We start from the raw sequence: 25,208 nt of genomic DNA on the forward strand, positions 1-25,208 counted from the left end.
TTGGAGGTGTGACTTCAATTCTTAATTTTCTCATATTTGTTATAATTTAGGATTTCTTCTAGTGTTTATAAATTTATGTATTGATATATTTTTCTTTTTTTATTGGAACTTCAATAATATTAGTCAGTCAATAACTAATTTTACCATAGTTGTAAAAAGAAGATCCTTAGATTTGTATTTCTTGTCAAACTAGTTTATGAATATTGGTTGGATAAAAGAGGAGTACTAACTACAAATTCTATATCATTAAGTGTGTGTTTGTTTGGGATGATGAATCATAGCCGAAAGTAATTGCAATTGATTTGAGATGAAAGTTGTAAGATAAAGTGTTTGGTATTGAAAATAATGTAGAGTCCCATATCTTAAAACTTTGAGTGGAAGTCACAATTGTTGATGAGTGCATTATACAACAAATACTCATTTGTTAAAATTGATCCGGATAACACATGCTTGAGTTTCATACATAATCAATTATTCTATGAGATTAATTAGTTATTTAGCTATTGCAACTTTCAAATTTGCTTCGATTATTATCCGGGTACAATGGACATTTTAGTGAATCATTTTTTTATTTTATTATTTATCTATTACTTTAATTCAAATATTTCATCTTTTTTATACCCTTTTTCATTTCAGTCAAACACCCTAACTTTTCCCTTTCTATCATTTCTTTTCATTCCTCAACTTTCATTTTTTTTTTCATCCCTCTTTACCAAATAAACCCCAAGTACGTGTTAGGATTGCCGTTTTGACAAATTTAACCTCAGTTTAATCTTCCTTACTTTTTATGGTAAAAGTTTTTTAGGTTTTGTGCTATCATATTTAAAATGACATAACAAACACACTATATATATTGTGTGAATCTCAATATATAAAAAGTTCATCTTATTGTGCGACCCATATAAAATTCACCAAATAATTTATTATATTTACAGCACAAATAACAAATAGATATAGGGGAATACAATGGCCAAATGCCAATGCCATTGCTCATCACTACTGAATTCCGAAGCATAAAAGGTAAATAGCATTAACATGCATGGTTGTAAACCAAGGCAATGATAATTTGTTGGTATGCTCCTTCCACATGCAGAAGGGCACAAAAACTGCCATGCTCAAAGCTCTTTGGCATTAAGATTCGGAGGGCACAATTTTGTATAACAAAGGCAGCACTTGAAAAGCAACAGATTTGGCAATCATTTATTTCCAAATGCATCTTGCTTTGATACATCTAAACTAGAAACTAGGAAGAACTAAAACTTTTGCTCCTGAGTCGATATTATTTTAAAGAAATAATGTTGGCTTGCAGGAACTTTGAAGCGCGAATATCATCGCTGGAACAGGAACCTTGCTCCACATGCATCTGAACATTATTGAGGATGAAGACAATTAGCCAAAATATTGACCTGATCGAATTTGAACTACCAAGATAGAAGATTAGTGGAAAGGGCACAAAGAAGATAACATAAAGGAGTGGTGGTGTTCAGCTTCACCTAATTCATTAAGCCAACAACATCCATCACTACTCGTTAAGTGTAAATGCATCCTAACCCTTGCTTAAATTAATATTATTAGTGGATTGTTTGTATTGAATGGGACCACGATGAACCATATTTAACCAAGCCAGTTAGTTTTCATCTTTTTTCTTCTTTCTAGCTGACAAATGCCAAAATGGCCAGAAAAAGCAATATTGCTGACACTAGCCAGATAAGCAACATAAACATTGGAAATCATATCCTAAACATGGCTAAATTAAATATGAATAGTGGATGATAAAACATATATATTTTTTATATGAAAAGATATCTTACAAGGATGAAAATATTAAATTATAAATTAACGTAAAAGACACATATTAGCAGAAAGAATCATAAAAAAAACGCATCAAATAAGCATAAGAAAATTGGAAAAATAAAACAGAAGGAAAAAATAATTAAAGAAAACCACAGTACATTGGTAAATCATGTATCATATGAAGGATCATTCTTCCTTAGGTTCCTATTTGATCATCAAAATGAACAATTTTCCACTCTGAACCCTATTATATTCCACCTCCATGAAATTTAAAACAATGGATTAAAAAAATTTAGTTGTAACGTAGTGATATAAAACGCAATCATTAATAGCCTAAGTAAAGATAAACTTGTAACTAAAGCATGTGACTCTTATATTCTGAAATGATTGTCAATCAGATTTCTCCATATATATCTTGTCACTTACAAAAAATGAAATGGGATTGAAGACCTTAATAATACAAAAAATATATGTGTAGACATTTGGCCCACCGGAATATATATTCTGTATCATTAATGTAAAAGACATGTATTAGAGTGGATGTGGCCAGATTTGGAGAAATTTTTATTGAGAGACATTTCATCCATTAGGAATACTCTTAGGAAACCGAAGATGGTGCTTTACGTTACCACGTTTCATTGAAGACAACATGGCAGCTCTTGTTTCTCTTACTTTAGACACCCCATTGAAACTTGAGACTTGAGAGAGAGTGTTTTTACTTTTCATAAAGCGTTATTCAGTGTCACCAAGATTCGCGTGATCTTACTGTTGATTGACTTGCTCCAACGTGTGATGGATTAAGTTGTCTGTTACGTTTTTTTTATTCACATGAGAGATTTTTGTGGGATTTTCTCCTATACTCTTCCTATGGAAAGCCATGTTGAATTTGAATGGAATAAACTGATTTTCAATTCGATTAAAATGTACTGTCCCTTGATTTGTATTTTACGTTTTTGTTCACGTCAATATTTTTTTTAGTGGATTTTACTTATCATAAATTTTATTTCTCTTCGCTACGTTTTTTTCCATGTATTTTACAATAATGTTGGTAAAATAGACCAATTTTTTTTTTTAAAAATAAACCACTAGCATACGAAGCTGACACCCGAAGCTCAACCTCTCATTTGCGGCAAGCCAAATATTATTAAAAGGGAGAAAATATAGTACAATAAAATGATTTTTTTTATTTAAACCTATTTTAAAAACATTTTCTAAAAATATGAAAAAAAAATTCTTATTTTTTAAGTGTTTGTCTAAATTGTTTTTCTAAAAAAAAAAATAGTTTAATTCTTTTTTAAGAAGTAAATCCTACCTACTTTTTAGAGAAATATTTTCAATTTTTTTTAAGTTTAACCAAATTAGTCTAATATAAGTCAAAAGGATTTAACTTAGTTATTTGAATAAGGTGTGTTAGTTGTTGTTGTAATCCATTTGATATTATTTATAATTCTCACAAACAAAAAAAACTAACCCAACATAAATGCTTTTTTTTTATCATTTTTAATTCATTTAAATGGATAATTATATTTTTTAATGTATTTATCATTAATATAAGTTTTTAAAGTAATTCCATACCATTAAAGGTGTGCATGATTCGCTAAAAAATTAGAGATTGTACAGTACAAAAATATTTGTCGATTAAAAAAATGACAATGTGACAATACAAAATAAAGAATAATGGACTAGATAAATACCTAAAAATCTATATATAACTTACTAAACCTGTATAACTTTTTATCCAATGTCTAACAAGAGTAAAAACATAATATTATTCCTATTTTATAACTTTTCATTATCCTACACTTTTTTTCTTTTTCCATATGTGTTTCCTTCTTTAAACTTTCCCTCTCCAAACATCATACCTTGGCCATCGACGAGGGTTGCCTTGGCTACCAACATGGACACCTTGACTACCGATGAGGGCCATATGGACGGCTGCTATTCTTTTTTTGCTCATTATTTCTTTTTTTTCATCGTTAATTTATTCGAACGTTCTCATTGTCATCTTTCTCCTTCTTGTTATGTTATTTTTTTCTTTTGGCCAAATTCGACGAGGTTGCATTGCGTCGCCATGCATCACTGTCACTACTGACCTTGTGGCGGCCTCACGCCTCTAGACCCTACGCCTTGTGGTGTTAGGGGCCACACCCTTCTCCATGGAGGTGTATTTCCTTTGTTACACCGTAAAGGTGCTGCTAATGCACTTAGGGTTTTATAATAAAATTTACATTATTTTGTTCAATACATAAACACATCAAATAAGATATAACATAAAATTACTTGTAATTTACATCGACTAACATAACATACAATACAAAAGTCGTCATGTGATTCAACTACTTGTCTTATATTATTTTGTTTGTCATGTCTTCTTAACAAATTAAACACACCCTAAATCTTGATCATCTATGTATGATTGCGTTATTAAGATTTAACCATCTCACTATGATATAAAAAGCCCTCTCACTAAATATGCTCCTTTAATTTCATAATACAAGCATATATATATATATATATATATATATATATATATATATAAATTTGTAATATATAAAAATTTGTATAAACTTATCTGCATCAGCTATTAAACTAGTATAATAATAATGAAAAACAAACGAGTATTAAATACATTTTTTAATAACTCAAAGTATAATTTTTATTTTTCACATGTACGATAAAATAAGACCAAGTATTGGACCAAATAAACAAGACCAAGTTTATTTATTCAGGAGAGAATATTTTCTTTGGTATATGCCCATTAGATAATTTTATTTTTTAATTTTTTCTTAAATTTTTTAACTTTTCTTCTAATCTACGTTAACTTTCCACTATTTTTATATTATTAATTTTTTTATTCTATCATTTTTTTATTAACCATACTTAACTTCTGTTTTTTTTTTTATTTAAAAAATACAGAAACAAAAAAAAAAAGCGAGCATCACTCCGCTAGAAAGAAACAAAATTCCCGGCCGAAAATTTTGAAAACTCAAAACTTGAGTGATTTCCCGCTTATTCCTGAACTGAGCCCAGTGAATCCCCATTCCACCCTCACCAAATTTCCTCTCTCTCTCTCTCTCTCTCAATCCCAAACGCACATCAAACACCATCCATCAATTAATCACTTACTACGCTCTCTCTCTCACTCTTTCACACAGCCATGGCCACTCGCCGCGGCGGCGGAGATGACGGCGCCACCGTCCGTCCCCGCCCCCTCTCCGCCTCTCGCCGCTTCCCTTCCCCTTCCCTTCCTCTCCAGAAAGAAAACACCAACCCTCGCCGCTCCACTTCCCGTTCCAACCCTCGCGGCCGCAGCTCCAGCCCCTCCGATCTCCCCCGCCCCACCGTCCAAAAGCCCACCCCCACCGCCCTAATTCCCAGACTTTCCTCCACCCAAAAGCCCAAACCTTCCACCACCACCACCAGATCCAGCCTCGAAAAACTCAACAATAATCACCCCCACAACATAACCACCACCAGCAGGCTTCACGAGAAGCTCGCGTTTCTCGAAGGCAAAGTAAAGCGGATAGCTTCCGACATAAAGAAGACTAAAGAAATGCTCGACATGAACAACCCTGATGCCTCCAAGGTGATCCTCTCCGACATTCAAGACAAGATCTCCGGAATCGAGAAGGCCATGGTTCATGTCGTTTCTAACAAGGAAACCAAAAATGACGCGGTTCAAGTCGCTGCTAAAGACAAGAGCTTGGCGAAAGGGTTGAAATTGAACACCGAGGAACTTGAGGCAAGGTTGTTCCCTCACCAGAAACTGCTTCGTGACAGGACAGTGGTTAAGGATAAGGGCTCTGTGGTGGAGGAAGAGAAGGTGCTGAGTCCGGTTGACGATAATTTGGTTGCGGTCGAGTTTTTGGCTCTGATTGATAAAGAGAAAGAGAAGGTGAATGCTGGGGAGGATGTGAAGGAAAGGGGTGGAGGTGGGAATGTTAAGAGGAACAATGGCATTGATGTGCTGCTCGGGGCGGATGAGAAGCTCGAGGATTTCGATGATGATCAGGAGAATAAGGAGAACAAGGAAGAGACGCTTGTTGAGGAGGAGATGGATGAGGCTTTCAATTTTAGGCTGAATGGGATTGGTACCAATGTTGCTACCGGTGGCTGGTTCGTCAACGAAGGCGAGGCTGTCCTCCTTGCTCACCTTGATGGTTCTTGTACCTATTATGATATTACCAATTGTGAGGTATGTGCTCTTTGTTTGATGCCAGATTCAAATGTCAAACTTTGGACTCGTGTCGTTCAGTTGGATTCAGTATGAATGATGCTGAATAGGTGTGGTGATTCGTGTGATCGTTGATTATAATTTTCTATTTATGTATTTGTGTTGTGTCCATTTAGATTGGGTTTAAGTGGTATGATGTGAAATTATGAATGTTCTCCATGAAAAGTTCTAAAAGTTGATTGAATGGCCTTCCAAAAATATCAACTAGTGTTGTTAATTTTGGTCTGCCCAAGTTCATCTTTTGATTTGAACGTATATATTGATGGTGAATAATGAGGTATGTCATTCAGATTGTGGTTAATTACTGTCTCTTTATGTGATGCTTTAAATTTTCACTTTGTGTTAGTTCAGGTTATTATGAAAGGATAATATACTTACTTTTGACAGTATTCTAAAGTGTTTCTGAAAAAAATAATTATTTTCATATAAAGGTTTCCAAATAGGTACAAAGAAGGTACGGCATGACATGAATGTTTAGTTTACCATTGAAAGGAATAATAGTTCATATTTGGAATTGTTGAAAGAATGAAGAAGCAATTTTGAGCAGAAAATTTGTTTTACCTTCAGGAAAAAAGCATTTTTGGTTTGCATATAATTAATGCTGAATGTTGAGTTAGCTGATTAATATGATGGTTAATTATCTTTGCTTTATATGAATAATTTTTTTTATCCTTGCTTTATATGTTTCTACCCGTTTATATTTAATGGCGAGATTTGATTGTTCTTCATAAACATAATAATGGTTCATATCCAGATTCTGATTATTCTCCTTAGAATACCAGCAAGTGTCATTAAGTCTGGTCTCATCAAGTTTTTCTTCTGATTTGAATGCAGATAGTAATGAACTGAGGTAGGTCATTCATATGATTATAGATTATCATTTTTTGGAAGAATAGTACTTTATTTTTTAAGGGCCTCCTAAAGGGATTTTGAAAAGAAACAATTTTTTTAGTAAATTCAAACGTGTGCAAAATAGCTGAGGCATGGTATGACATAGATGTTTCCAATGAAAAAGTAATAATTGTTCATATTTCGAATTGGTAAAAGAATGAAGAAGCATTTTTTCAGCTGACAATTCATCAACCTTCCAGGAAAAAGCTGTATATATGCCACCCCCAGAAGTTTCACCCAACATATGGAGAGATTGTTGGGTAGTTCGTGCCCCTGGTTCCGATGGTTGCTCTGGAAGGTTTGTAGTAGCTGCATCTGCTGGCAATACTATGGATTCAGGATTTTGCTCATGGGACTTTTACACCAAAGAAGTGTGTGCTTTACAAGTTGATGCTGGAACAGCCTCCTCAAGAATTGCACTTGGACCCTTACCTAACAATATTAGAAGAAATTCTACATCTAGCATTGTGACAGCAGAAGCTACGAAGTGGTGGTATAGGCCCTGTGGACCTCTCATCGTGTCTACGGCCAGCTCACAGAAAGCTGTGAAGGTTTTTGATGTTCGCGATGGAGAGCAAATAATGAAATGGGATGTTCAGATGCCCGTTTTAACAATGGATTATTCTAGCCCTTTGCAATGGAGGAACAGAGGGAAAGTAGTGGTAGCTGAATCTGAATCCATTTCTTTGTGGGATGTGAACTCACTCACTCCTCAAGCTCTGCTCTCTGTTCCTACAGGCGGGCAAAAAGTTTCCGCTCTCCACGTGAGCAACACTGATGCAGAATTGGGTGGAGGGGTTCGCAAAAGGTGAGTTTGGTTTTAACCATAAATTCTTGCTTCTTGTCTTTACTGAAAATGTTCTGTTTATGCATTTTGAGATCACTGTTTTATTTGTTTGACTCTTAACAGCTTGGTGGTATGCTGCTTTAATTTTTATTCAACAAAACTATATCTTAGTTACTTTCTGTATTCATTGTTTCTACTAATAGCACATCACAAGCCACATTTCTTTACTCTTATTGTAGTTATCTTGTCATCATAGGAAAGCTCCAGTCTAGGCCTAATATTTGCAATTTATCTTGTTATTTATTTTGAAACTGAAAGGGACCAAACTTAGGTCAAGTTCATTGCATCCTTGCTGTCAAGTTCTCCAATTAAATAATGATATGTGGAAAGTTTTTTAAAATTTTGTAACATGTATACTATTTAGTGAAAGTTATTCAATGTTGGAAATAACATTAACTTGTCTTCATGTAATTGTATAACTTGAGAGAAAGAATACAAAGAGCTTAATTTTTGTCCTTGAGGATAAGGGAATTTTGTTTAGTACTTCAAGATTCATGCATTTTCACTATTATCTTTCCCTGCTGTTAACCAAGTTTAGAAATATAACATTGCAGAGTAAGTTCATCTGATGCTGAAGGAAATGATGGTGTGTTCTGCACCTCAGATTCTATTAACGTGTTGGACTTTCGCCAGCCATCTGGTGTAGGTCTCAGGATATCAAAACACGGTGTCAATGTGCAATCAGTTTTCTCTCGTGGGGATTCTGTGTTCCTTGGTTGCTCCAGCACAAGTTCAACGGGCAAGAAGCAGACCTCACTGCTGCAACAATTTTCACTGCGCAGACAAGGACTTTTTACAACCTATGCTCTTCCAGAATCCAATGCACACTCACACCATGCAGCAATCTCCCAAGTTTGGGGCAATTCTGACTTTGTCATGGGTGTTTGTGGCCTAGGACTGTTTGTGTTTGATACAGTGAAAGATGATGCACTAAGGGTTCTCAACATGGATTACTCTAGTGATCAAAGTTTTAGAGAAGTTATTGGTCCGGATGACATGTATTGTCCTTCCTTTGATTATCTTGGATCTCGTGCTCTTCTGATATCAAGAGATCGACCAGCTATGTGGAGGCATCTGATAGTTTGATAGTTATGGTTTTCTGGTAACTACAAGCTTTACTTGTGTACAATTACAAAACAGGAATTTGCTTAAAGTTTAAGGTTGTGTTTCTGCTTTTGTTTTTTCTTGGTTTTCTTTTTAAGGACCAAAGTTATACTTTAGAGGAAATTATGTTAGATGTGGATGCTTGGTTGTTAGTATTTTATGCAAGAGCCTTGTACTTTTCCCGGGTAACCACTTGTCACTGATCAATCTGGTAAAGGGGGATCTCTATTTATGTCAACCCACTGGTGTTCGTTGATTCTGTATATTTTCATTTTCAATCTATTTAAAAATAAAATGATAATTTGAAAAACTTTAGTTACACACTAACACCTGTTATGGGGAATGTGATTCTGAATCTACATTTGAATTTCGCATTTGGCTTAAGTATGTATAATCAATAGATGGTTGAATTGTAATGTTTGAATCTACTAAATGAGCTGAATTCGGTTTAATAATGCAACCTGAAATTGATCTTTAATCATTTTAAAGCATTAAATGTTATTGAAGTTTGAACAAATTAAATTCAGTCACAAATTTTACATTAAATGTTACAGGAAAAATTAATTGTTATTATATGAATTTAATTAGGATATATAATGATTTTTATAGTATTATCTAATTATAATTATAAATGATCTAATATATGACTTTTAAAATAATATAACAAAAGTTTATAATTTTTAATTAGGTAACAATTCATAATTGAGTGACAATGCAATTTTTTTATATTTGCTTTTAAGTTGTCATTCTCATTTAATAATTTTAATTATTAAATAATTCTTTTCAACTTATTTCAATAAACTAAATCAACACTTATAACTTTCTAATTGCAATTTACAAAATATTCGATACACGATCTTCAAATATGTTTTCTTAAAACCGATTTAACAAAACAGAAATAGAAGACAAAAAGAAAAGAATACATCTTTTTTTTTTCTTTTGTTACTAAGTATGTTGATCTAGAACATGAAATCCAAAACTTATGATAGCCAATTCACAAGACAAAATGCCATCTATTTATGCATTTGTCTTTTGCATTACATTTGGTGTCGATTGATACTTCAATTGGTATCCAATGCATGGTGAGGGATGTCACGTTCAAAATTTTATTCCCTTGGGGCTATATTGCCTATCCCTTTTACAGGACAAATCTGTACAAGTGTGAGAAAATCACCTCAGCTGTCTGAGTCTATGTCACGAAATGGTAGTGGAACTGCCTTCACTGCCCGATAACGACCCACGTTGTTTAGATGCTCATTCTCCAATCTGTTCATAAAAAAGTTGTCAATTTCACAAGGATTTTTGTTCACTATTTCATTACTGTCAAGAAAAAAAATAATCTTAGAAGCAGAAAGTTCTAAGATGATACATAATTCATTCCTTCTGATGATACACCCTCTACTATTATTTAAAATATATTTATTTATTTATTTTCAGATATTATTTAAAATTCATTAAAAATTACAAAATAGGAAGGAAACTCATTGAATAATTAAATAAGTATAATTCCCAAAATTTATAATTTTTAATAAATTTCAGTTAATAATAAAAAGTATGTTTAAAAGGGTGTTAGAGAATATATTACTAATATTGTTTTAACCATCTTGTAAAAAAAAAGGCATTGTTTTAATCATAATTTCAAAACCTGTGTTCAACTGTTCAAGTAGTTTAGAGTTCTGTTATCGTTTCTCTCATTTCCTAGTTATGGTATAATTGGCTATAAACATTTTCTTAGTTAGCACCTAACTTAACCTTGTGGGATGTTTTGGTTGTTTATAACTACCAACAGATTATGTCACTTCAGATATATGATAATTCGAACAAGCTTAAGACATCTAAGTTATAGCCGTGACCAAACGAAATTGATGTACCAAAACAACAAAAACATTCTTAAAAATGAAAAAAAGAGTCATTTTCAGCTCTTCTAAAATGTTTGAGAAAGCACCTGTAGAAATTCCAATGTCCTCGTCGAATAACCTCTAGTGAAGCCAACAAAAAGTCTAGTAGCCTTGTTTGAACAGGCCCCACTTTGAGGTGCACGATAGTCTCCACCCAAGCCACCCTTAGGACAACATTCAATGCCTGAAAAGTGAAATCCAATACCCCTTTGTGATTAAAAGACAAATTTATGATTGTAATATTCATATCACAAAGAGGTTAAAGAGAACTTACCATAGACATGTAGTATATGCTTTTATTCTTTAGAATTAAATCATCTCTGAGCAATGGGTTTTTGGATTTGGGATTGAAAAACCCCCAGTCCTTGACAAAATCCCAATACAATTGGTAAACTGTGGCCACCACAGAAGTGATCAAGACTATAGCAAACCATAGATGGTTATCTTGCCTACTATATGTGACTCTAGCTCCTGCTGCAACCATTGCTGAAACATACTTCCCCATGTTAGCCAAATGGTTAACATCAGAGTCATCAAACCATCTTCTTGCACACTGGTAATGACATTCAAGTAGCACGTGTTAGTTAACGACGTAGTGAAGTATCTAGTAAGGAATTAAAAGAAGAATTTTTTTTTATTGAAAATCATACGGGAGTGTATTTAAAATTCATAGGGGAACATATTTTTACGTATTCTAATAAAAACTTTCTCCTTTTACTTTCTTAACAAGTGTCCTTAAGACAGTGATTAACATTTGTCTTTAGAATATGTACAAAACTTAGCTGAAGTTAAATAGGTGTTGTTTGTATTCTCTGGTCAGAATTGGAGTTTCACTTTGATAATTTGTGTAGTAAAAGTTTGCATTAATGGAATATGTAGATTACCAATGTGAAACTCCAATTTTGATTGGGAAAACAATACAAACAACAGATAAGGAACTGCGTATAAGTTTTGTCCTTAAACATAATCTGTTAGCAATATATCACGTCACCAATTCTAGAAGCAGTTTATACAGAATCTATATTACCAAGCAGTACCAAAGGCATACCTGCATTGCACGCCACCAATATGGCAAAAATGAGATAAGATAAGGTATTTCTATGTATAGCCTTCCAGAATGGCAGGCCTCAGGGTGGTGTGACTTGAAAACTCTAGCAAAAATGTGACAACCTGTTGTTTCCAAATGCCTTAGCAATGGAATCTGAAACCAACAACATAAAATTTAATGTTGATTATTAGTATGCATTTTGAGAAGCAAAGGGAAACAAAATACACTTTTTGTAGGATATAGTAAGATCACCTGACTAGTTAGTTGGTCAGCCATAAAAAAGTCTACCAGCAGAACCTGTAGGGATAGAAAATTATTAAATTAAGCATTGACAAGCTCAATTTTGTACTTAACTATATGCATTGTGGCATATCAATGCATCCAATTGTTCCAATATATGAAAGAAGTTTACCTTATAAAACGGAGAGCAAGCAATGTTACGAACAACCCGGATGAAGCAGAAACGAGTAGGGCGATAAAAAATGTCAAATGGGCAAATGAGAAGACCTACAAAGAACTGAAAATGGCAGCTCATAATCAGCACAAAGACTTAACTTGAACACTATAAATTCAATTGTAAACCACTTTCTGGAATTTCAAGCAAACCAAGCTACTTTTTTTAATCTTCCAAGTAACATGGAAAAGTAATACTATAATAGTCATTTGACTAACCAGAAAAATGATTCCAGGAATGGCATCAACTTGGCCAGGAGAAAAACCTCCAGCCCTTAGTAGCAGGTGTATCACCATTGCCCCAAACACAGTTGTCATGAGGGTAGTGCACATCAGAAATGCATCTCTGTGTTTCAATGCTGTGCTTGGTGAGAATTCAAATATGAAATTATGGTTGATTCTTGTACTCTTCCACATGTACAGGTTGCATCCATACATAAACAAGTGTAGGCTTAGTAATGCAAACACACTGCACAAAATCGTTGTAACCATTCATTAGTGCAGATTTAAAATAGGTGTTTTTGTTTTCAATTCTGCAGCTTAGATGTTTGTCAGTTCTTAGAAGCTTGTTTATTTATTTTTTTCATTTATGCATAGTTTAATGGTTTATGATTACAAAGGTGTGTTAGAAAAAAATGAGTGTAGCTGAAACTAAAATAGGAAAACTTTATACTATATCATTTTCATCCATTAGAAGAACTAGGCATGTATTTGATGATGGAAATCCTAATAACTCTTTGACACACTCTTTCAAACGTAATTTATGTAATTGGTTGAAATTTATGTAAATTTCAATAAATATGTGAGTTCCATTTGCTATTTTGTGGTCCTAATTTCAAAGTGATGGACCCCACATGAATTTCAACTAAAAACAGAAAATGTGTTGAAAAGAATGTGTCGCAGGCGCTTTGTTTAATAATTTCTTGACATGTAGTAGAGAAAAATTATGGAGTTCTTATTTAATATTGTTTTGTCCTCTACCAATTTGTACTACACATGTCTTGAACCTCACAATACAATTCCTTATGTTGAAATAATTTTGATCTAGGAAGTCAATTCCTTATTTTGAAAAAATTTTGATCCAGGAAGTAGGATGTTGAATAGTCTTGATTAAAAAAGCATAGATAAAGTAAATTCAAATAGGAACCATGCAATATAGCACCTGGAAACAGGGTAGACTATGTCCATATAAGCTGGCTCTGTACTAGGAGAGAATATACCACACATATGCGCCAAGATTACGTATACACAAAACAAGGATACAGAACAACCTGTACACAACCCTGTAGTGGAAGTAACATAGAACAATCAATGAAATGTTAATATAAGGGAAAAAAGAAAATTGACCTATGACTCTTATGAGCTATTAGTGAGTAGGTTGACCATTCTTAATGCATAGTTATTTGATGAATTGTTAATCTTAATTTTGTGTCATACAATTCCACATAAATTTAAATATTCTATACAAAAATTCACTCTAATACTAAGATTGTTAAAATAAGTGCTTAAATTAACTTTACAAGTCCTATAATGCTTAAAAAAAGTATTATATAATTTTGACTGTTGAATGTACTGTTAGGAAATAACGGGATGATATAATGAAAACATTTTTTTTAATATATTAGATTAATTATTGACTTTTATATTAGAGGAAATAGGTTATGTTCTGATAAATATAAACTGATTTTATATTGTCATTTAATAAAAAATATAATAAATTGGTTAATTTTTATAATAATTATTTTAAAATTATATTAATTATAAATTTTAATTTATTGACAATATAAAATTTTTACACGATAGTGTATAGTCATTCAAATATTTATATTAAATAACTGAAATTATGCAAATAAAATGATTTTTTTTATTGATTGATAATATAATTTTTTTTTTACATTAATCATGATAATTAAACTCTAGTTATATTCACCAGTTTACACTGATAGCTGAAGTTGTTAGGGCCATGTTATGAGTTAATTAGGGGGGAGAGAGAGAGGGGCATTACCGACAAGGAAGGTGACCATATGAGAAGCTTTTGGCTGTTGGGGTCTTAAAAACTTCATTGCTCTTTTTCTATCATTGTTGGCAAAGTGCTTTGTGAATATAGATTCCACTTCGTCCATTAGTCTAACAACCTTTAGTCAAATATATTATATTACATGAAACCACCAATTATTAGAAGTCCATGTAGTGTAACACATTCTCCTCCTCTCCAAGAATTTGAGAAGGATCAAATCAAAAGGCATTCAAAATTGAATATATTTGTTTCTTTCCCCCCTTCCTAGTATTAAGGGGAAAAGAAATTAAAGCATACCTTGTCGGAACTAATGAAATGGGATCTCTTCACTTCTTTCAAATAATTTGCAGAAGCCTTTTGACAAGACACCTGATCAAAATGCAATATAATTTCGTTCATATAAAAAAAATAAAAATGCCAAGCTAATAATCTCTTTAATTGTGACAGATAAATTATTTTATGTACCAATGCCAAGGAGGTCATGAATTAAATAGTTTAATTTGATCAGATGAAAAATGTGATTATTTTATGTATGGTCAAGGAGGTGTATTATTTCATGCATTGATACGGTGATTGTGTGAGACTTAGCCAATCTCTACATAATATGTTATTATTATTTTTGTTCATAAATTAAAAAAAATGTAGTTATCTATCATGCATGTGGAGATTAACTGCATAGGAAATTACCCATCACCCAACAACTATAAATAGAGAGGGGGAAGAGAGTAACTGTTTTGCCTCTATATATCTTACGTCATGCTTTGCGTGAGTAACTTATTTTGTGTTTGGAAATTAGGTTGGTTACTTATGTAGTTGAATATATTGAGATAGTAGTTGTTATGTCTCTCACGACCTTCATGCCAAGAATATAGCCCGCAACGTGCAAGTTGGTTTGAAACGTGATGAATTAATTTATGTAACAAAGCGCAACTTTTAATCCACAACTTCTTTGTCTTTACTCTTGCTATACCTATAACTACCTTGAGTACGATCATAGCTAGAGGAACACCTCAAAATAAAAGCAAGATTTATGGTGACATTATGACATATGCAAAATGTAACCGAACAGCGAACAAAAAAAAAGAAAGAAAAAGAAAAAGATCGATATCCCAAATTACTCACTGTACTGTTGTGATTATGCATGCATGTATAGGCGAAGATATATTTGAATCCGTACCTTGTCAAATTTTTTGAGTATCTTTGTGAAGGCTACCATATTCAATGAGCTGCAAAGAAGATAGAATATGTGGTTAAAAATTAATCATCAGTCATTAAAAAAGGGACTTATAGTAAGGTATGGCCTATATAAGCTGCCATTCGATGAAACGTACATATAATATTACGTAAAGGAATGAAAAATACAGTGACATTAATTGGCGTGACCAAAAGTTGAAATTGATACGCAATAATTCTTTCACACCAAGAAAGTTTCTTATTTTAATGACTACATCTTAGCATGTCACTGGTCTCGTCATGGATCAGCTATATCATGTAAAGTTGTCTCGACTAGTCCAGCAAAAGAAGCAATGCTTTAGGCAATTACATATTCTTTTTTTCCACCCATAACTTTTCCAATGCTTGCCTTTGGCCATTTTTATTTATTTATTTAAAGTTGGTGAGTGTAATCATAAATGTTGATATTTCGTACACTTCTAAGTGTTTCCCCCCCTAGAATATTTTAATTAAGTGATTTTTTTTAAAATTTTAAAATTTAATTATGTACTTGCATTTGAATTAAGACTACTGTTTTATTGTTGAGATAAAACAAATGTCTAATTTATGCTATATTTACGTATTTTTATCATTGTAGCAAAAAGTTGCACACAACCATTACACTTGAAGTTCTTGGTTAGAGCTTGAGTACTGCCTATTAGTTGTTGTTAGAAAGCCTGATCAGTGTTAATTCTTAATTTTGGTTTCTACCCCATCCAAATAAGACCAGAAAAATAACTTTTAGAATACATTTTTATTTTCGTATGAAAGGGTTTTGAGATATATATATATATATTACTGATTTTTTTGCACCAAATTTTTTAGTGTAAAAAAATAATATCTCAATTAAGACTGAAAAAGTCATATATATATTCATTAGCACTTAACAAGGAATTCTTTAATTAAGTAGTACAGTACGTTAATAGATATATAGGAATACGAAAATAATACATAAATAAAGACTTAGAAAGGATTTCAAGTTTCTGAAAGGAAGTGAAATAAGAAAAGGTTAAATTATAAAATTGACACAGAAAGGTCTCCAATTTGGATTTGTTCTCCATTATTTTGAAGCATGCATGATTGGATCAATTAGGGTTACGGTTCACATTTGCGTTAGATCCTTAGAGAAACGTCTTTGCTCATATAACCCAGCCATGTATCTCACCAAAGTCCTTCTACTATATGTCTATATCTACAAAAATCTTTTTCTTACGTGGTGTAGTGAAACTCCATGCAACTCTCCACTCGATGATTAGCCACGTAAACATGTTCTTTTTTTTTTTTTTTTTGAAAGGCACGTAAACGCAGTTCTTATCCTTCATTCCAATTCAAGTATACTCCCCAAATCAACATTCATTATATTCTTTCCTATATATGTTTTCCATCTAATTAACAACAAAAACAACAATAAATAAATAATGAATCAAAATTAATAATACTTAATCATAATTAATGTGATTAAATAAATAATAACCTGTAAGTTTTGAGAAGGCCAAGACCTTTATAGAGCTCTACAAATGCACTTCTAATCATCTTCTCAGCACATTGAATTTTTCTCTTGTTAATGAACTCTCCACCATACCCTGGTTTCATTGGACTGTTCACTAAATCCTCCCACAACATGGAAGTAACAGCCGTAGGAGTGGTGGCTGGAATATCAATTCTTATTGCCATATGAGGCTTTCCCTTCTTTTTTGTCTTTACCCTCATTGCCGAATTCACAAAACTTAGACCATTTCTTTCCAACGTTGAGATTACTTCATCCATTAGTGAAACTTCTGAATTATCATCATTTGATTCTACACAAATAAAATCATATTATTGCACGGATGAATACTATACGTACAGAAATTTACATATATTTTTCATTTTTACGAATTATTTATTGCATTTTGAGCCACTTGTGATGCCTATACCATTCCATATTACAACCTTAACAATACAATTTCCATAAGTCTCGATCGCGGGACTTTGAGAAAAAGAGACATTACATATGAATTATATTGACTGCCCCAATTTTCTTGAGTGTATACAAAAGGTCCAATTGGTAAAGTACTCATGAAAATAATTATATTAACAATTATTTTAAAGTATTAATTAAATATATTGAAAGTTTAATCATAATATTAATAACATATTAAGCCTACTTGCAAAAGAAAGACCATCAGCCAATAATTGAGAACCCAGTGTTAATGATTCGAGCCCCACCGTTATATGTAATTAAAATGTGTGTTTTTAATTTTTTGTGGGGCTTATAAAACGGATTTTTTAAGTATAACAATAAAAAATAAATATAATTTAAAAAATTAAAACATGAAATCACATTTTTTATGATTATTGTTGATAATATTTTATGAATTTAGTGTACACTATATTAGCTATTAAATTGAATAGACGGTAGAAATATTAATCTATATTAAAAATAAAAATAAATTGATCATAACTAAACCCCTAAGTCCATAAAAAAATTAACCCCTAAAAAAATACTTCTAGAGAGAATATTAATGTGTAAGTTTTATAAGTAATTTTCTAGCTATATTACTAACGTGGCTCACATCTTAACAATTCTCTTCTACTTTTATTAGTTACTCAATCAATTGAAGGTTTGTTCTTTTCTTTGCGTCACCAAATTATATTGGTAACTAATTTTTATTAACGTGGCTCACATTATAACAATTCTCTTCTACTTTTAACAAGATAAATGTGTAAAATATTTATTAATTTTATTAGTAACTGATTTTTATTAAAAAAATTTAATTCATCATCTTTAATAAAATTTCGATCTATTCTTAGTTATATTTTTTTCATTTAAAAGATCAAATTTGAGATTAGTTTCACTGATGAAATTTTATACAAAACAAGAAAAGAACAAATTAATAAAGAACTGACCGGAGTAATTGGAATCTTGGCCAGGAGAACGAGGAAAAACTCCAGTATTAGAAGGCTTTAGCGACGGATTTTTCTTGCGTCGGTCACTAAGAATTTGCTTGAGGTCTAGCAAGATGTTAAGCTGCTTCTTCAGCATTTCTCCTCTCTCAACAAACTCAGTCTCCTGTTTCTTGTAGAATTGGTTCACCTTGTTAAGCTCTCCATCCAGCTTTGCAAAAAACACCTGCACTTCATCCTCTGCTGAAAACAACTGCGCCAGCTCCGTTTCATACACCTCTTCACTCTCCTCCGTTGTTTTTCTCCTCACCTGAAACACAAAAACATTATCCATATTTCTATTGAGTATTAGTGCATTTACACAAGCTGAAACCAATTTTCAAATTGCCATCCATTCAAATATAATTATCTATTCTCTTCGACTCTTTTCATAAGAAATAAGTTATCACTTATTTCATATTATAACATTTTTTAATATAAAGGGCCAGAGTAATATTATATATGATTACTTTTAAGTTTATGGACTTTAATTTATAAAAGCCACATAATCATACGTTTCTATGATTTCTATTTGATTGTCAATATTTTTTTTTACACCAATGTACAATACATAAAAAAATAATTTTTTTAATAATCATGTCATTAATATAAAATATTGACTGACTTTATTGATAATTAATTTTTATTAAAAAATTTAATTGATCAACTTAATAAGGTTTTTTTTATAGAGGAGTATGTTGAAAGTTTCACATGCAACATACCGAGTAGTCATGAAAAAAAAAATGAAACATGTTGAGGTCTCATATCAAATAAAAATAATGTTGAGATAAATTATTTGAGTGAAAATCAAACCTCACCTTATAGGTTGGTGTTGTAGGATTGAGTTAAAATCCAGACTTATTTTTTGACATGATATCAAGCCTATATATATATATATATATATATATATATATATATATATATATATATATATATATATATATATATATATATATCATTTTACACTAATAATGATATTGTGCATTATTATGCTCTAGGGAGTGCACATGACAATGGTTTCGTGATGGGTTTTGTGCAACAGTGTTCCCATTATCGTCATATCTGTTTTCACCTTGATTTCGTGAGAGAATGAGAAACTCGAAAGCAAAAGCAGAAAGAGGTTTCAGAAAAAAGGACCACTAAACTCGCTTTTTAGCCCTTAATGCCATTCTCACATTCTCCACTTCCCCTTTTAGACTATTATTTTATTCATTCCATTAAACATATATATAATCAGATTCATTTATTATTATAACGATAAACATTTATTTGGATACCAAATCGAATTTCGATGGTTTATGCATAAAAATATAAAAAAATATTAATAATACATTCTCTAATACATTTTTATTATTCATATATATATATATATATATCATTTAAAACGTCAATTTAGTTACCTCATGAAGAAGTCATAAGTCATTTTAGTTAAAAGGTAGTAATAATTAGCAGGTTACTTGACATTCATTCAATAACACAACTTCAATAAAATATAACAAAACTTTAGGTGCCAAAATATTTTCAATTTCATGCATATTTTTGTTTTTGCAAATCCAGGTTGCTTCTATTCATCATAAGTTATTTATTTGACATGAGAAATGATATACAAACACTCTTATGTATCAAATATTATATTAATATTTTTATTTCTCATTATACTACTCTTATATTGTATTCTTTATCATACTTCTCTTTTTTTTTTCTCTGTTTAGGTGTTATGTGGTTAATTTCCACTATTTTTGGACCATAAAAGTAATATATTTAGATTGTAGTGTGCAACCAATAGATCATTGACTATTGTCATCGCATTGCGTTTTCGTGGTTCATATTAACCATAACTAATTTACGTGGCTGTTATACAAACGTAATTTCAAACCCTTTGGTCAGAAAACAAGTGACTAGAGCTATGTTAATAGGAAACCAAACTTTGTGTTAATTGTGTTAACTGTGTTAAAAGCCTCGGAGACATTTCATTGTCCGAAAACGATGTCATTTATTTCCTCTTTTTTTTCAGCAATAAGGTTATGCACGAAGGCACAAAAGACACTAGGAGACAAAATTAAAACACGCAAGAAATCACAGACACACGCAAAGGTTTTAGACATGTCACTAGAACTCATATCTTACCGGAACCACCAAAAGAATGAGCTGAAAAATAACAAACTAGAAAGCACATAAACAAACTTTATTATTAACTATAATACAATGATCTTATTAAATGTACACTAGTATGCTTTACCTGAATTATGTCTTGTAAATTATTGTTGTCTGAGTAGCGGAACTTGTTTCTTATGAAGCGAAACGAATCGAAAACGGAGCGACCAAAGGACTCTTCTGGGGCTTGTGATTGCTTGGAGACTCTTGTGAGTTTGATCCTCTTTATGTGTTTCTTGAGCTGCCTGTAGTTAACAAAGGCCTCCTTCCATTCTGGTATTAATTGAGCTTCGAGCTCCTTCGAGAATTTCACCATTTTTGGTTTGGTTTTGTGTTGTGAAGGGAGAAGAAGAAGAAGAAGAAGAAGAAGAAGAAGAAGAAGAAGAAGAAGAAGAAGAAGAAGAAGAAGAAGAAGAAGAAGAAGAAGAAGAAGAAGAAGAAGAAGAAGAAGTCCTTACATAAAGTTGGTGTGAGATTGAGAATGTGATCAAGGGGTTTTATAATTAAGATAAACAGAGCCTTGTGGACAACTTTATATAAGAAATGCTTACATCACTTTTCATATATGCTTTTAATTACTGTTTCCCTTTATAAGAAGTACGTGGGATTAATAAATGCTTGTTGTGGGTTATGTTTCATAAGAAGAAAAGAAATTAAATATGATAGATATATAGAAATATGGAAGAGAGAAATAAAGTTAATAAAAATACATGAGAAATATAGTGAAAACAGAATTATAAAAATATATAATATTTGAAATTGCTTATTTACTAAACAATGGATCATGTATTTCTTATAATTAATTATATTTCCCTTGTATCATATATTTTGCATAACAATTTGTAGAAGATCAATTAGTAGATAATCATTAATTATTACATGCAATGACGGAGCCAGACTCTCATGGGAGGCGGTCAAGTATGAAATTGATTTTACTTAATAAATATTTTTTATTCTAATAGATATTTCAATATATATATATATATATCAATTTTCTTATAAACTATTCGTAATTATATATTTCAGAATATTAATTAAATAAATAATTTATCAAAAGGTCTCTTTTCCATATGACAAAAAACATTTATGTTTGAATTTATATTCGATTTTTTAGTATTTTCAAAATAAAAATTAGCATAACAAGTGTTATTTTCACACATTAATAATATTTTAACAAAAATGAATAAGTAAATTGTTTTAAGTAAAATATAATATTCCCAAAGTTTATTAAGCAATGTGCTTAGATATGTGGACTCAATATAAAAAACACGTTAGCAACTCACAAATAATGACCAATAAAAAAAGAGAAATAATTGTGATAGAAAAAGAAAAAAAAATAATTTGCAAGTTTTAAAATTTATGGTGACAATATTTTATATTAGTGTGTACATAAGTTTGAAGGATAAATAAACAAAACATTATATATTCAAATTAATATAAATGAAAGACTGGTAAAGCCATTTGATTGAAAAAACAATAATTTATTATCTTTAAAATAGTAATAACAAATTATAAAAGGAAAAATAAATGATATTCCAGTAGTTTATTTAAATATTTATCTAAAAGATAAAGGAAAATATCATTATTTTTACAATGACACTTATTAAACAATAATAAAATATTTTATAAAAATTAAGTAAAAGATAATTGGCACTTAAGTCTTATTATCTCTAAATTCAAACTCATTAAATAAAATTAATTACTAAAATATTAAAATATCATTTATAGTACATACAAAAAAATAAGATTAGAAAAAATCAGGGAGGGCCAAGGCTCCCCCATCCCCTAACCTACATCCGTCCATGATTGCATATCTCTGCCAGAATTTGGGCTTTGATGCTTGTCTAGTTGTTGATTGCAATGGAAGAAGTGAGGGATTGACTCTTCTATGGAAGAAACCTTTAGATTGTAATCTAGTCAATTACTCTTCAAATTTTATCAATGTTAAAATTCATATGCCTAGAAAACTTTGTTGGAGATTCACTGCTTTTTATGGTTTTAATTTCCGGGCCGAAGTCATAGGAGAGACTCTTGGGATCTTTTGAGAAATATTGTTAGAGATAATACTCTTCCTTGGTGTATTATGGGCAATTTCATTGATATTCTTTCTAGTAATGCGAAAAGAGGACGAGTAGAGCTTCCAAATTGATTGATTAATGGTTTTCAACAAGTTGTGTTGGATTCTATTCTTAATGATCCAACAAATATGAAGAATTTTCGCCCAATTTTCCTTTGTAATATTCTTCCTAAATATGATTAATGGTTCTTGCTAATACCCTTAAGCATATTCTTCCTAAATTCAATTCTCTTAAGCATCCAACTTTTGTGGAAGGACAGTTGATCTTTGATAATGTATTGGCTGCCATTGAGACCATCTATCATATGAAATGCAAGACAAGGGAAAAAATTGGTGAGTTTACTCTTAAAATTGATATAAGCAAAGCTTTTGATAAGGTTGAATGGAACTATTTCATAGCTCTATTATTTCAATAAATTATAGGGGAAGGTATATGGACTCGAGTTTATAATAAGGACTGGGAAGTTCGTGATTTGTGTGGATTATAGGTCTAAAAAATTTTAGTCCGTCTAACTATAAAGGATTTTTGACCTAACCCGTAAAATCCATGGACTTTATAAACTTAATTCACAAAGCTCATAGACTACTTGTGTAATAAAAAATACTTTTGACTTTAATCACTTTAGACTTGACAATTGATGGGTTAAAACTTTGATATTTTGATATTAGGTATATATTAGTCTTTAAAATGTTTGATGTTTTACTTATATTTGAATATTTAATATTTAATTGAATGTTTATATTTATATTTTTTTATTAGGTAGTATTGCGAATATTTGATATTTTAGAGTTGAATGTTTAATATTTAATTAAATGATTTTAATTATATTTTTGTATGTATTCTTATTCTCTATCTTAGCTTAAAGGAAAAAGAAATCTCAATTATTTGACAAATGTATCTTTTTCTTAAAAAATCAAAAATTTTAAAGCTTTTTTAAATTAAGTCCACGGGCCGCTCCATTTGAATGTCGGCTTTGCAGATCGACATAGACTCAAAAGTTTAGTCCAATTATTTTTGTGGATGAAGCAATCAATCTCATGAAAAATGCCGATTTCACGGGTTGAGCCTTAACCTAGTCGTCCATATATCTACCCCAACTAGATTATAATATTTTGGTGAATGGAGAAAGAGTTGGTCCTATTCTTCCTAGAAAGAGTCTAAGATAAGGAAATCCTTTATCACCATATGTATTTATCCTTTATATAGAGGGTCTTTCTTCACTTTGAAAGAAGGTTGAAGGGTGTTGAGATATTCATAGAGTCAAAGTGCATAGAGGAATTACTATCCTCTCACACTTGTTATCTGTTAATTTCTATTTTTTGTTTTGCAGGACAATTGATAAAGAGGCAGATGTTCTTAAAAATATTTTGACTACATTTGAGGCATCATCAGGCCTAGTTGTGAATTTGCGTAAGTCTGAAATTTGTTTTAGTAGAAACACGTCTCAAATTGCAAGAGATTCTATCTTCTTTCACTTAGGGATGAGTATTTGGATATGCCATCTATGATTAGAACCAAGAAGAAAGCTATTTTCAATTATCTAAGAGATGAGTTTGGAAGAATATATTCAACACTAGTCCAACAAGAATCTTTCAAAGGGCAGAGAGAAAAGTGCTTAATTATCAAATATGTTGCACAATCTATTACAACCTATTGCATGAGTAACTTTTTGCTTCCATCTTGTTTGTGTGATGAGATCCAAAGAAAGCTTAATTCTTTTTGGTGGGATTCTAATAGAATCAATATAGAGGTATCAAGTGGCTTAACTGTGAATGTTTAACTATCAGGAAGGAATTTGGAGGTATGAGCTTTCATCATCTTTATGATTTTAATTTAGTCATACTAAGGAAGGAAGTAAGGTTGAAATTTTATTCCTGATCAAGATGTTATTGTTATATTCGTGTCTTTAAAGCAAAATATAATATTTCCCAAAGGAAGATTTCTTGGAAACTAACTTAGCGCATAATCTGAATGATGTTTGGTGTAGTATCTACATGGGTGGTGATTAAAGATGGCATTAGACAACGTTTGGGTGATGGAAATAAAATGAATATTTGGAGGGACCCTTGGATGCATACAAGTGATAGTCCTTATATTAAAACTACTCCTATTCAAGGACTAGAACATCTCAAGGTTTATGATTTGATTGAGAGTAAGTACATCATGAATTATGAACTTATTCATGATCTTTATCCCACGTGATGTTCATGCTATCGAATGCATGCCAATTTATTTTCAAAAAATTGATGTAAGTTGATTTGGAACTTGGGTAGAGATGGCAACTATTATGTAGAATCAAGATATTATCATGTCAGTTTGTCAAAAAAAAAATATTATCATGTCATGGAACATTTCTATTGGTTCTTAACATTTAAAATGAACATAAAAATCTAAATCAAATATATCATAATTTTAGGCTTATATTTTAATAAAATACAACAATGTCATTAAATAATAACAATTTTATATATAGAATAAAAATAAAATGACAAATTAATATAATATAAAACTATAAGAAAATAAAATATATAAATATAAATTAATATAAATGAG

The 25,208-nt window shown here is 31.2% G+C and overlaps 2 protein-coding genes and 1 long non-coding RNA gene across 3 annotated transcripts; 2 read left to right on the plus strand and 1 right to left on the minus strand.

The window, feature by feature from the left end:
• Positions 1 to 4,806: 4,806 nt before the first annotated feature.
• LOC100809470 (KIN14B-interacting protein At4g14310) lies at positions 4,807 to 9,108 on the plus strand. Its single transcript, XM_003536788.5, has 3 exons — positions 4,807 to 5,989; positions 7,120 to 7,727; positions 8,321 to 9,108. The coding sequence occupies exons 1-3, from the start codon at positions 4,952 to 4,954 to the stop codon at positions 8,850 to 8,852; spliced, it is 2,178 nt and encodes a 725-aa protein (XP_003536836.1). The 5' UTR covers positions 4,807 to 4,951; the 3' UTR covers positions 8,853 to 9,108.
• Positions 9,109 to 9,769: 661 nt separating this feature from the next.
• On the minus strand, positions 9,770 to 21,082 carry PHO1-H4 (PHO1 family protein). The gene is made up of 14 exons (XM_006588480.4): positions 20,663 to 21,082; positions 18,388 to 18,694; positions 16,973 to 17,297; positions 15,464 to 15,512; positions 14,584 to 14,655; positions 14,275 to 14,404; positions 13,432 to 13,552; positions 12,489 to 12,738; positions 12,229 to 12,333; positions 12,069 to 12,113; positions 11,817 to 11,969; positions 11,043 to 11,321; positions 10,816 to 10,952; positions 9,770 to 10,136 (listed from the first exon to the last, which is right to left on the minus strand). Exons 1-14 carry the CDS (start codon positions 20,891 to 20,893, stop codon positions 10,046 to 10,048), a joined length of 2,295 nt encoding a protein of 764 aa, XP_006588543.1. The 5' UTR covers positions 20,894 to 21,082; the 3' UTR covers positions 9,770 to 10,045.
• A 2,557-nt stretch (positions 21,083 to 23,639) lies between these two features.
• Positions 23,640 to 24,999, plus strand: LOC121172982 (uncharacterized). The gene is made up of 2 exons (XR_005886886.1): positions 23,640 to 24,456; positions 24,643 to 24,999. It is a non-coding gene; the product is annotated as an uncharacterized lncRNA (long non-coding RNA).
• The last annotated feature ends 209 nt before the right edge of the window (positions 25,000 to 25,208 follow it).

The sequence above is a fragment of the Glycine max genome, chromosome 10, assembly GCF_000004515.6.
Source record: "Glycine max cultivar Williams 82 chromosome 10, Glycine_max_v4.0, whole genome shotgun sequence".
NCBI lineage: Eukaryota > Viridiplantae > Streptophyta > Magnoliopsida > Fabales > Fabaceae > Glycine > Glycine max.